Source organism: Pecten maximus, unplaced genomic scaffold, assembly GCF_902652985.1.
Source record: "Pecten maximus unplaced genomic scaffold, xPecMax1.1, whole genome shotgun sequence".
NCBI classification, from domain to species: Eukaryota; Metazoa; Mollusca; class Bivalvia; order Pectinida; family Pectinidae; genus Pecten; species Pecten maximus.
The window spans coordinates 3,714-17,660 of record NW_022979318.1 but is presented as its reverse complement, the minus strand read 5'-3'; the positions used below and the strand labels follow the sequence as shown (position 1 = coordinate 17,660).

Sequence of the window (13,947 nt, the reverse complement as noted above, 5' to 3'; positions counted from 1 at the left end):
TATTAGGACACCAACAGTCAGGGTCATATGAGGACGACCGGCTATTAGGACACCAACAGTCAGGGTCACATGAGGACGGCTATCCATTAGGACACCAACAGTCAGGGTCACATGAGGACGGCCGGCTATTAGGACACCAACAGTCAGGGTCACATGAGGACGGCTTTCCATTAGGACACCAACAGTCAGGGACACATGAGGACGACCGGCTATTAGGACACCAACAGTCAGGGTCACATGAGGATGGCCGGCTATTATGACACCAACAGTCAGGGTCACATGAGGATGGCTATCCATTAGGACACCAACAGTCAGGGTCATATGAGGACGGCTATCCATTCGGACACCAACAGTCAGAGTCATATGAGGACGGCTATCCATTAGGACACCAACAGTCAGGGTCACATGAGGACGGCCGGCTATTAGGACACCAACAGTCAGGGTCACATGAGGACGGCTATCCATTAGGACACCAACAGTCAGGGTCATATGAGGACGGCTATCCATTAGGACACCAACAGTCAGGGTCATATGAGGACGGCTATCCATTAGGACACCAACAGTCAGGGTCATATGAGGACGGCCGGCTGTTAGGACACCAACAGTCAGGGTCACATGATGAGGACGGCTATCCATTAGGACACCAACAGTCAGGGTCATCTGAGGATGGCTATCCATTAGGACACCAACAGTCAGGGTCACATGAGGACGGCCGGCTATTAGGACACCAACAGTCAGGGTCATATGAGAACGGCTATCCATTAGGACACCAACAGTCAGGGTCACATGATGAGGACGGCTATCCATTAGGACACCAACAGTCAGGGTCATATGAGGATGGCTATCCATTAGGACACCAACAGTCAGGGTCATATGAGGACGGCTATCCATTAGGACACCAACAGTCAGGGTCATATGAGGATGGCTATCCATTAGGACACCAACATTCAGGGTCATATGAGGACGGCTATCCATTAGGACACCAACAGTCAGGGTCACATGAGGACGGCTATCCATTAGGACACCAACAGTCAGGGTCATATGAGGACGCCTATCCATTAGGACACCAACAGTCAGGGTCATATGAGGACGGCCGGCTATTAGGACACCAACAGTCAGGGTTATATGAGGACGGCTATCCATTAGGACACCAACAGTCAGGGTCATATGAGGACGGCTATCCATTAGGACACCATGAGTCAGGGTCACATGAGGACGGCTATCCATTAGGACACCAACAGTCAGGGTCATATGAGGACGGCTATCCATTAGGACACCAACAGTCAGGGTCACATGAGGACGGCCGGCTATTAGGACACCAACAGTCAGGGTCACATGAGGACGGCTTTCCATTAGGACACCAACAGTCAGGGACACATGAGGACGACCGGCTATTAGGACACCAACAGTCAGGGTCACATGAGGATGACCGGCTATTATGACACCAACAGTCAGGGTCACATGAGGATGGCTATCCATTAGGACACCAACAGTCAGGGTCATATGAGGACGGCCGGCTATTAGGACACCAACAGTCAGAGTCACATGAGGACGGCTATCGATTAGGACACCAACAGTCAGGGTCATATGAGGACGGCCGGCTATTAGGACACCAACAGTCAGGGTCATATGAGGACGACCGGCTATTAGGACACCAACAGTCAAGGTCATATGAGGACGGCTATCCATTAGGACACCAACAGTGATGGTCATATGAGGACGGCCGGCTATTAGGACACCAACAGTCAGGGTCACATGAGGACGGCTATCCATTAGGACACCAACAGTCAGGGTCACATGAGGACGGCTATCCATTAGGACACCAACAGTCAGGGTCATATGAGGACGGCTATCCATTAGGACACCAACAGTCAGGGTCACATGAGGACGGCTATCGATTAGGACACCAACAGTCAGGGTCACATGATGACGGCCGGCTATTAGGACACCAACAGTCAGGGTCATATGAGGACGGCCGGCTATTAAGACACCAACAGTCAAGGTCATATGAGAACGGCCGGCTATTAGGACACCAACAGTCAGGGTCATATGAGAACGGCCGGCTATTAGGACACCAACAGTCAGCGTCATATGAGGACGGCTATCCATTAGGACACCAACAGTCAGGGTCATATGAGGACGGCCGGCTATTAGGACACCAACAGTCAGGGTCATATGAGGACGACTATCCATTAGGACACCAACAGTCAGGGTGACATGAGGACGGCTATCCATTAGGACACCAACAGTCAGGGTGACATGAGGACGGCCGGCTATTTGGACACCAACAGTCAGGGTCACATGAGGACGGCTATCCATTAGGACACCAACAGTCAGGGTCACACGAGGACGGCCGGCTATTAGGACACCAACAGTCAGGGTCATATGAGGACGGCCGGCTATTTGGACACCAACAGTCAGGGTCATATGAGGACGGCTATCCATTAGGACACCAACAGTCAGGGTCACACGAGGACGGCCGGCTATTAGGACACCAACAGTCAGGGTCATATGAGAACGGCTATCCATTAGGACACCAACAGTCAGGGTCACATGATGAGGACGGCTATCCATTAGGACACCAACAGTCAGGGTCATATGAGGATGGCTATCCATTAGGACACCAACAGTCAGGTTCATATGAGGACGGCTATCCATTAGGACACCAACAGTCAGGGTCATATGAGGATGGCTATCCATTAGGACACCAACAGTCAGGGTCATATGAGAACGGCTATCCATTAGGACACCAACAGTCAGGGTCACATGAGGACGGCTATCCATTAGGACACCATCAGTCAGGGTCATATGAGGACGGCTATCCATTAGGACACCAACAGTCAGGGTCATATGAGGACGGCCGGCTATTAGGACACCAACAGTCAGGGTTATATGAGGACGGCTATCCATTAGGACACCAACAGTCAGGGTCACATGAGGACGGCTATCCATTAGGACACCAACAGTCAGGGTCACATGAGGACGGCTATCCATTAGGACACCAACAGTCAGGGTCATATGAGGACGGCTATCCATTAGGACACCAACAGTCAGGGTCATATGAGGACGGCCGGCTATTAGGACACCAACAGTCAGGGTCATATGAGGATGGCTATCCATTAGGACACCAACAGTCAGGGTCATATGAGGACGGCTATCCATTAGGACACCAACAGTCAGGGTCACATGAGGACGGCTATCGATTAGGACACCAACAGTCAGGGTCATATGAGGACGGCCGGCTATTAGGACACCAACAGTCAGGGTCATATGAGGACGACTATCCATTAGGACACCAACAGTCAGGGTGACATGAGGACGGCTATCCATTAGGACACCAACAGTCAGGGTGACATGAGGACGGCCGGCTATTTGGACACCAACAGTCAGGGTCACATGAGGACGGCTATCCATTAGGACACCAACAGTCAGGGTCACACGAGGACGGCCGGCTATTAGGACACCAACAGTCAGGGTCATATGAGGACGACTATCCATTAGGACACCAACAGTCAGGGTGACATGAGGACGGCTATCCATTAGGACACCAACAGTCAGGGTGACATGAGGACGGCCGGCTATTTGGACACCAACAGTCAGGGTCACATGAGGACGGCTATCCATTAGGACACCAACAGTCAGGGTCACACGAGGACGGCCGGCTATTAGGACACCAACAGTCAGGGTCATATGAGGACGGCCGGCTATTTGGACACCAACAGTCAGGGTCACATGAGGACGGCTATCCATTAGGACACCAACAGTCAGGGTCATATGAGGACGGCCGGCTATTAGGACACCAACAGTCAGGGTCATATGAGGACGACTATCCATTAGGACACCAACAGTCAGGGTGACATGAGGACGGCTATCCATTAGGACACCAACAGTCAGGGTGACATGAGGACGGCCGGCTATTTGGACACCAACAGTCAGGGTCACATGAGGACGGCTATCCATTAGGACACCAACAGTCAGGGTCACACGAGGACGGCCGGCTATTAGGACACCAACAGTCAGGGTCATATGAGGACGGCCGGCTATTTGGACACCAACAGTCAGGGTCATATGAGGACGGCTATCCATTAGGACACCAACAGTCAGGGTCACACGAGGACGGCCGGCTATTAGGACACCAACAGTCAGGGTCACATGATGAGGACGGCTATCCATTAGGACACCAACAGTCAGGGTCATATGAGGATGGCTATCCATTAGGACACCAACAGTCAGGGTCATATGAGGACGGCTATCCATTAGGACACCAACAGTCAGGGTCATATGAGGACGGCTATCCATTAGGACACCAACAGTCAGGGTCATATGAGGACGGCTATCCATTAGGACACCAACAGTCAGGGTCATATGAGGATGGCTATCCATTAGGACACCAACAGTCAGGGTCATATGAGGACGGCTATCCATTAGGACACCAACAGTCAGGGTCACATGAGGACGGCTATCCATTAGGACACCAACAGTCAGGGTCATATGAGGACGGCTATCCATTAGGACACCAACAGTCAGGGTCATATGAGAACGGACGGCTATTAGGACACCAACAGTCAGGGTTATATGAGGACGGCTATCCATTAGGACACCAACAGTCAGGGTCACATGAGGACGGCTATCCATTAGGACACCAACAGTTAGGGTCATATGAGGACGGCCGGCTATTAGGACACCAACAGTCAGGGTCATATGAGGATGGCTATCCATTAGGACACCAACAGTCAGGGTCATATGAGGACGGCTATCCATTAGGACACCAACAGTCAGGGTCACATGATGAGGACGGCTATCCATTAGGACACCAACAGTCAGGGTCATATGAGGATGGCTTTCCATTAGGACACCAACAGTCAGGGTCATATGAGGACGGCTATCCATTAGGACACCAACAGTCAGGGTCATATGAGGACGGCTATCCATTAGGACACCAACAGTCAGGGTCATATGAGGACGGCCGGCGATTAGGACACCAACAGTCAGGGTCACATGAGGACGGCTATCCATTAGGACACCAACAGTCAGGGTCATATGAGGATGGCTTTCCATTAGGACACCAACAGTCAGGGTCACATGAGGACGGCTATCCATTAGGACACCAACAGTCAGGGTCATATGAGGATGGCTTTCCATTAGGACACCAACAGTCAGGGTCATATGAGGACGGCTATCCATTAGGACACCAACAGTCAAGGTCACATGAGGACGGCCGGCTATTAGGACACCAACAGTCAAGGTCACATGAGGACGGCCGGCTATTAGGACACCAACAGTCAGGGTCACATGAGGACGGCTATCCATTTGGATACCAACAGTCAGGGTCATATGAGGACGGCCGGCCAGTGGCTATCAATTCCGACACCAGACACCAGGGTCATATGAGGACGGTGTTCCATTTGGACACCAACAGTCAGCGTCATATGAGGACAGAAGAGCGTAAGGGGAAATATAAACAACAGAAAAATACAATAATAATAGCGAAACAATTTTAGGCTTAATAATGTCCTGCTAAAGACTATATGACATACCTGACTTTCTAAAGCCTACAATTACTCGCCTCATGTTGCGAGATACATCGAAAAACAGCGGTTAGAGTTTAGTGAATTTCGACTGCGCTTTCTGATGGGAGACATCAAGGGACATTACTGATACCTTGAGCTCACCATGAGAGTGACCACTGCTTGTTCGGGAGATTCCTTGTATACGTTCCTGGCCTGACCCCATGTATACGTTCCTGGCCTGACCCCATGTATATCTCCCTGGCCTGACCCCCGTATACGTTCCTGGCCTGACCCCATGTATATCTCCCTGGCCTGACCCCCGTATACGTTCCTGGCCTGACCCCATGTATATCTCCCTGGCCTGACCCCCGTATAAGTCCCTGGCCTGACCCCATGTATATCTCCCTGGCCTGACCCCCGTATACGTTCCTGGCCTGACCCCATGTATATCTCCCTGGCCTGACCCCCGTATAAGTCCCTGGCCTGACCCCATGTATACGTCCCTGGCCTGACCCCCGTATAAGTCCCTGGCCTGACCCATGTATACGTCCCTGGCCTGACCCCCGTATACGTCCCTGGCCTGACCCATGTTTACGTCTCTGGCCTGACCCCATGTATACGTCACTGGCCTGACCCCATGTATACGTCCCTGGCCTGACCCATGTATACGTCCCTGGCCTGACCCCCGTATAAGTCCCTGGCCTGACCCATGTTTACGTCTCTGGCCTGACCCCATGTATACGTCACTGGCCTGACCCCATGTATACGTCCCTGGCCTGACCCCGTGTATACGTCCCTGGCCTGACCCTATGTATACGTCCCTGGCCTGACCCCATGTATACGTCCCTGGCCTGACCCCTTGTATACGTCCCTGGCCTGACCCCATGTATACGTCCCTGGCCTGACCCCACGTATACGTCCCTGGCCTGATCCCATGTATACGTCCCTGGCCTGACCCGGTGTATACGTCCCTGGCCTGACCCCATGTATACTGTACGTCCCTGGCCTGACCCCATGTATACGTCCCTAGCCCGACCCAATGTATACGTCCCTGGACTGACCCCATGTATACTGTACGTCCCTGGCCTGACACCATGTATACTGTACGTCCCTGGCCTGACCCCATGTATACGTCCCTGGCCTGACCCCATGTATACTATGCGTCTCTGGCCTGACCCCCGTATACGTCCCTAGACTGACCCCATGTAAACTGTACGTCCCTGGCCCGACCCAATGTATACGTCCCTGGCCAGACCCCATGTACACTGTACGTCCCTGGCCAGACCCCATGTATACTGTACGTCCCTGGCCTGACCCCATGTACACTGTACGTCCCTGGCCTGACCCCATGTATACTGTACGTCCCTGGCCTGACCCCATGTATACTGTACGTCCCTGGCCTGACCCCATGTATACTGTACGTCCCTGGCCTGACCCCATGTATACTGTACGTCCCTGGCCTGACCCCATGTATACTGTACGTTCCTGGCTTGACCCCATGTATACTATACGTCCCTGGCCTGACCCCATGTATACTGTACGTCCCTGGCCTGACCCCATGTATACTTTACGTCACTGGCCTGACCCCTTGTATACGTCCCTGGCCTGACCCCGTGTATACTGTACGTCCCTGGCCTGACCCCTTGTATACGTCCCTGGCCTGACCCCATGTATACTGTACGTCCCTGGCATGACCCCATGTATACGTCCCTGGCCTGACCCCATGTATACGTCCCCGACCTGACCCCCGTATGCGTCCCCGGCCTGACCCCCGTATACGTCCCCGGCCTGACCCCATGTATACTGTACGTCCCTGGCATGACCCCATGTATACGTCCCTGGCCTGACCCCATGTATACGTCCCCGACCTGACCCCCGTATACGTCCCTGGCCTGACCCCCGTATACGTCCCCGGCCTGACCCCATGTATACGTCCCTGGCCTGACAGCATGTGTGCATCCATGGCCTGATAAATGTACACGTCACAGGAAAACCCCGAGATAATGACGTTCTCAAACTAAACATCTTCGAGCTTGATAGCAGTGCTGCTAATGGCGATTTAGCAGGACATGAAGAGACCTTTTTAATCTAACGAGAAAATTGGATACTAAGTTTTGCGAAAAAGCGAAAATGACACCAATGAGCCACCGTAGACATAGGATATGTATACTAATTAACGAAGGCGTAGAATTAACGTGGCTGAAACTGCAATATAATTTGTGGCATTCATATCGGAAATGAATGTCTAAATGTATTCCATTGTTGTTGTTTGTTCCGTATATGCCGTTTATTTCCCCATGTATCTGAAGCTGATTTAAGAACATAACACGTCTTTGTTATCCCCTAAGAAAACAAAACCTACCAACTAGAACAATTTAATGAGCTTTATGTCTAGCCGGAAGTACGTATTTCCATCATCCCGGTAGTAAAACGGAAGTAATGATGACGTTTATGACCCGCTCTAGATCTGTCAGAAATTGGTCCTGTCAACCCCAAGATAATGACGTTCTCAAACTAGAAATCTTCAAACTTAATTACGGTGCTGCTGATGGTGATTTGGCGCCATATGAAAGGACCATTTTCATCTAAAGAGAAAATGCGACTGGACATCCAAAGAGTATTAATACTTGGAAAAGTCTTTCCGGTTCCGGTATACATTTTTTTGGTTCAATGTCCAAAGTTCGCTCCCCCTTAAATTATAAAAAAAAAATGAAATAGTTAATATCAAGTTAGTATGCTATCTAAGGCATCTCTTCAAAGTTGGTTCTCGTCTTCATCGTTTTCGTCGTCGTCATCGTCGCTGTTGTTTGTTTGTTTGACACATCATTTTTTTGTAGACCAGCATTACTTTTTTACCTTTCTGTAGATAGCTTAAATTACTCTAATATTTGGTTATCGAATCGTGCACGTGAGTTTCGCGTTACTCATTACTTCGTCACCTAACTATATACAATTGTTTATATTCTCACGATAAGGGACTTACGTAATGTTATTTTAAAGCGCGTCATTAATCACATCCCACATTTATATAGAGAGCAATATGTTTTCGTGAAATCACCCGAGTTCGTTTCCGGACATGGTGTTAATTCGTTCTGATCTATGTTACCAGATCCATGCATCACCAAACAGATGTATTTCTAATCCCTGTACTTGTTGTAATCAACATTTAGGAGCGAACATTTCTGTGAACAGATAATCACAGGATACTAAATATTAACTAAAACATAATATATGTACGGCAAACTCACTTAACCACTTATTTCACTAATATTCCCAATCCTATTCTATCGTGTGTTCCAACATAAAACAGAATGTGTTTAGTTTCACGCAGTTTACACTTTCATTTATAAATCAATTCCGGAAACAAAACATATTTAAAACGTTTCTAAGACTCAGCAGTCGCAATCATTCGTACTCTTAACTGTTGCACCACGTCATTTGTACAGGAAAAACGGCACAAACTTTTGATTAAACCAAACAATAAAAAAAATCGGAATGCAGTTTTACAGACTTTTTTATTTGTAGTGATAGTTACTTTATTTACTTTTGGATATCTGTGGAGGTCATACAAACGACTGTGGAGGTCATACAAACGACTGTGGAGGTCATACAAACGACTGTGGAGGTCATACAAACGACTGTGGAGGTCATACAAACGACTGTGGAGGTCATACAAACGACTGTGGAGGTCATACAAACGACTGTGGAGGTCATACAAACGACTGTAGAGGTCATACAAACGACTGTGGAGGTCATACAAACGACCAATATATTTAACATATACTTAATTATCTGTGGAGGTCATACAAACGACTGTGGAGGTCATACAAACGACTGTGGAGGTCATACAAACGACTGTGGAGGTCATACAAACGACTGTGGAGGTCATACAAACGACTGTGGAGGTCATACAAACGACTGTGGAGGTCATACAAACGACTGTGGAGGTCATACAAACGACTGTAGAGGTCATACAAACGACTGTGGAGGTCATACAAACGACCAATATATTTAACATATACTTAATTATCTGTGGAGGTCATACAAACGACCAATATATTTAACATATACTTAATTATCTGTGGAGGTCATACAAACGACCAATATATTTATATATATACTTAATTATCTGTGGAGGTCATACAAACGACCAATATATTTATATATATACTTAATTATCTGTGGAGGTCATACAAACGACCAATATATTTATATATATACTTAATTATCTGTGGAGGTCATACAAACGACCAATATATTTATATATATATATAACATAGTTATCTGTGGAGGTCATACAAACGACCAATATATTTATATATATATATAACATAGATATCTGTGGAGGTCATACAAACGACCAATATATTTATATATATATATAACATAGATATCTGTGGAGGTCATACAAACGACCAATATATTTATATATATATATAACATAGATATCTGTGGAGGTCATACAAACGACCAATATATTTATATATATATATAACATAGTTATCTGTGGAGGTCATACAAACGACCAATATATTTATATATATATATAACATAGATATCTGTGGAGGTCATACAAACGACCAATATATTTAACATATACTTAATTATCTGTGGAGGTCATACAAACGACCAATATATTTAATTATCTGTGGAGGTCATACAAACGACCAATATATTTAACATATACTTAATTATCTGTGGAGGTCATACAAACGACCAATATATTTAACATATACTTAATTATCTGTGGAGGTCATACAAACGACCAATATATTTAATTATCTGTGGAGGTCATACAAACGACCAATATATTTAACATATACTTAATTATCTGTGGAGGTCATACAAACGACCAATATATTTAACATATACTTAATTATCTGTGGAGGTCATACAAACGACCAATATATTTAACATATACTAAATTATCTGTGGAGGTCATACACACGACCAATATATTTAACATATACTTAATTATCTGTGGAGGTCATACAAACGACCAATATATTTAACATATACTAAATTATCTGTGGAGGTCATACAAACGACCAATATATTTAACATATACTAAATTATTTGTGGAGGTCATACAAACGACCAATATATTTAACATATACTAAATTATCTGTGGAGGTCATACAAACGACCAATATATTTAACATATACTAAATTATTTGTGGAGGTCATACAAACGACCAATATATTTAACATATACTAAATTATTTGTGGAGGTCATACAAACGACCAATATATTTAACATATACTAAATTATCTGTGGAGGTCATACAAACGACCAATATATTTAACATATACTAAATTATTTGTGGAGGTCATACAAACGACCAATATATTTAACATATACTAAATTATCTGTGAAGGTCATACAAACGACCAATATATTTAACATATACTAAATTATTTGTGGAGGTCATACAAACGACCAATATATTTAACATATACTAAATTATTTGTGGAGGTCATACAAACGACCAATATATTTAACTTATTTGTATCTGTGCATGTCCCCTACAAACGAAAAATATTTCAAACTTATATTTAGTTATCTGTGGAGGTCATACAATTGAACAATATATCTAACTTACATTTGATTATCGGTCGAGATCATACAAATTGCCAAAAGTCTACTGACTACTGGATATCAGGTCTACAGCCTGACGGACATCCGGTCTACTGACGACTAGATATCTGGTATACATCCTGACGGACATCCGGTCTACTGACGACTAGATATCTGGTATACAGCCTGACAGACATCCGGTCTACTGACTACTGGATATCAGGTCTACAGCCTGACGGACATCCGGTCTACTGACGACTAGATATCTGGTATACAGCCTGACGGACATCCGGTCTACTGACGACTAGATATCTGGTATACAGCCTGACAGACATCCGGTCTACTGACGACTAGATATCAGGTCTACAGCCTGACGGACATCCGGTCTACTGACGACTAGATATCTGGTGTACAGCCTGATGGATATCCGGTCTACTGACGACTAGATATCAGGTCTACAGCCTGACGGACATCCGGTCTACTGACGACTAGATATCTGGTATACAGCCTGACGGACATCCGGTCTACTGACGACTAGATATCAGGTCTACAGCCTGATGGACATCCGGTCTACTGACGACTAGATATCTGGTATACAGCTAATCCGAAGGGTTCTGATGTTAATATCGCCTTTCAAGCTGCCTTGTGGCGATTTAACATCAGAACTCGACCCATACAGAAAACGAGCAATTTTTCCGACCCACCCTCAGGTCGGCGTTTGAACAATATTTCCCCTTATTCCCTTCAACCTGGCACATAAAATGTATACATCGATTAAAAGGTAAGATATTATTTTATTAGCTTACATACATATTTTACTCACTGGTCATCGTTCACTATATATATCCGTCAACATTCTTTTCCAACATGTTTTCAGCATAGTTTTGAAAATGGCCGCCATCGTCAGGACACAAGATCTCGCGAGATTTCAATGTAAACAGATCGGACAAAAGTCCCTTGTGACGAGATTTGGGTCACGTGATTAGCTATGGTGGTAGCTTTGAAGTTCTCTGAAAACGAGATGGCAAAGTATGCGGACGGATATATTTAGTGAACAATGACCAGTGAGTAATATATGTATGTAAGCTAATAAAATTTTATCTTACCTTTTAATTGATGTATACCTTTTATGTGTCAGATTGAGGGGAAATGGAGTAAATGTTGTTCAAACGCCGACCTAAGGGTAGGTCGGAAAAATTGCTCATTTTCTGTATGTAAGAAGTTCTGACGTATCTACGTAGTAAGATCGTCAGAAAATTCGGACTAGTATACAGCCTGACGGACATCCGGTCTACTGACGACTAGATATCTGGTATACAGCCTGACGGACATCCGGTCTACTGACGACTAGATATCTGGTATACAGCCTGACGGACATCCGGTCTACTGACGACTAGATATCCGGTCTACTATTTACTGAATATCTGATCTACTGACTAAAACTACTGGATATCCGGTCTGCAGCCTGGCGGACATCCCGTCCACTGACTACCGGATATCCGGTCTACAGCCTGACCGGTCAATATCCTACCTTACCGGCGTTAGGGATATGTTTAGAGCGAAAAAGTCAAACTTATATATTGTTGCTTTATTTTCAAGAACAATGTATCGCTTTAATATTCAACCGAGAAAACGAATTAAATTTCTAAAACAGCTCAGTGCAAATATCATTCACCCATTCGCTCTTTTATGCGTGATTCGGGTAAATTCAGAGTATGTACATTTTTTTTTTTTTTTTTGTATTAACTTTAATTCATGGCAGTTGACAAACCAGTGTATTTACCGTGATTCACAAAACGAAATCTATACTCCTTTTTCTTTTTTTCTTTTTTGTTGTTTTTTTTAAACTGTATCTCGTTCATTAACTCTCAGCCCATATTTACACTTTATATATGTATATATCCCCGTCCCGAAGTCAGATCATACTGTACAAAGATTTTACATATGAGAAGGGAAGTAACTCTTACGACCGTACTACGACCAACTTTTAATCGTACTGGGAGTGGCAACCACTACCCGATTGGAAACCATTTGTCTGTGTTAACAGTAGGTTAGTCTGCAGTCAAGATCATTGCAATTGACGATTAACTTGGAGAAACTAGAAATCAAACATTTGAAACAGAGCCAGACAAGTTAGAGTCTATATCGTGACAGTACCAAACACAACACAGTCGGACAGGTTAGGGTCTACACCGTGAAAGTACCAAACACAACACAGTCGACAGGTTAGGGTCTATACCGTGAAAGTACCAAACACAACACACTCGGACAGGTTAGGGTCTATACCGTGAAAGTACCAAACACAGCACAGTCGGACAGGTTAAAGTCTATACCGTGAAAGTACCAAACACAGCACAGTCGGACAGGTTAGGGTCTATACCGTGAAAGTACCAAACACAGCACAGTCGGACAGGTTAGGGTCTATACCGTGAAAGTACCAAACACAGCACAGTCGGACAGGTTAGGGTCTATACCGTGAAAGTACCAAACACAGCACAGTCGGACAGGGTAAGGTCTATACCGTGAAAGTACCAAACACAACACAGTCGGACAGGTTAGGGTCTATACCGTGAAAGTACCAAACACAGCACAGTCGGACAGGGTAAGGTCTATACCGTGAAAGTACCAAACACAACAAAGTCGGACAGGGTAAGGTCTATACCGTGAAAGTACAAAAAACAACTCAGTCGGACAGGTTAGGGTCTATACCGTGAAAGTACCAAACATAACACAGCCGGACAGGTTAGGGTCTATACCGTGAAAGTACCAAACACAACACAGTCGGACAGGTTAGGGTTTATACCGTGAAAGTACCAAACACAGCACAGTCGGACAGGTTAAGGTCTTTACCGTGAAAGT

At 45.7% G+C, this 13,947-nt stretch overlaps 1 protein-coding gene across 1 annotated transcript; it reads right to left on the bottom strand.

The window, feature by feature from the left end:
• Positions 1-5,598: 5,598 nt before the first annotated feature.
• On the bottom strand, positions 5,599-6,396 carry LOC117318478 (keratin, type I cytoskeletal 9-like). Its single transcript, XM_033873458.1, has one exon. The coding sequence runs from the start codon at positions 6,394-6,396 to the stop codon at positions 5,599-5,601; it is 798 nt and encodes a 265-aa protein (XP_033729349.1).
• Positions 6,397-13,947: the final 7,551 nt, after the last annotated feature.

Excerpts from the sequence above, each read along its gene's own strand:
- LOC117318478 (XM_033873458.1), bottom strand. The coding sequence starts at position 6,396 with ATGGGGTCAGGCCAGGGACGTATACAAGGGGTCAGGCCAGGGACGTAT.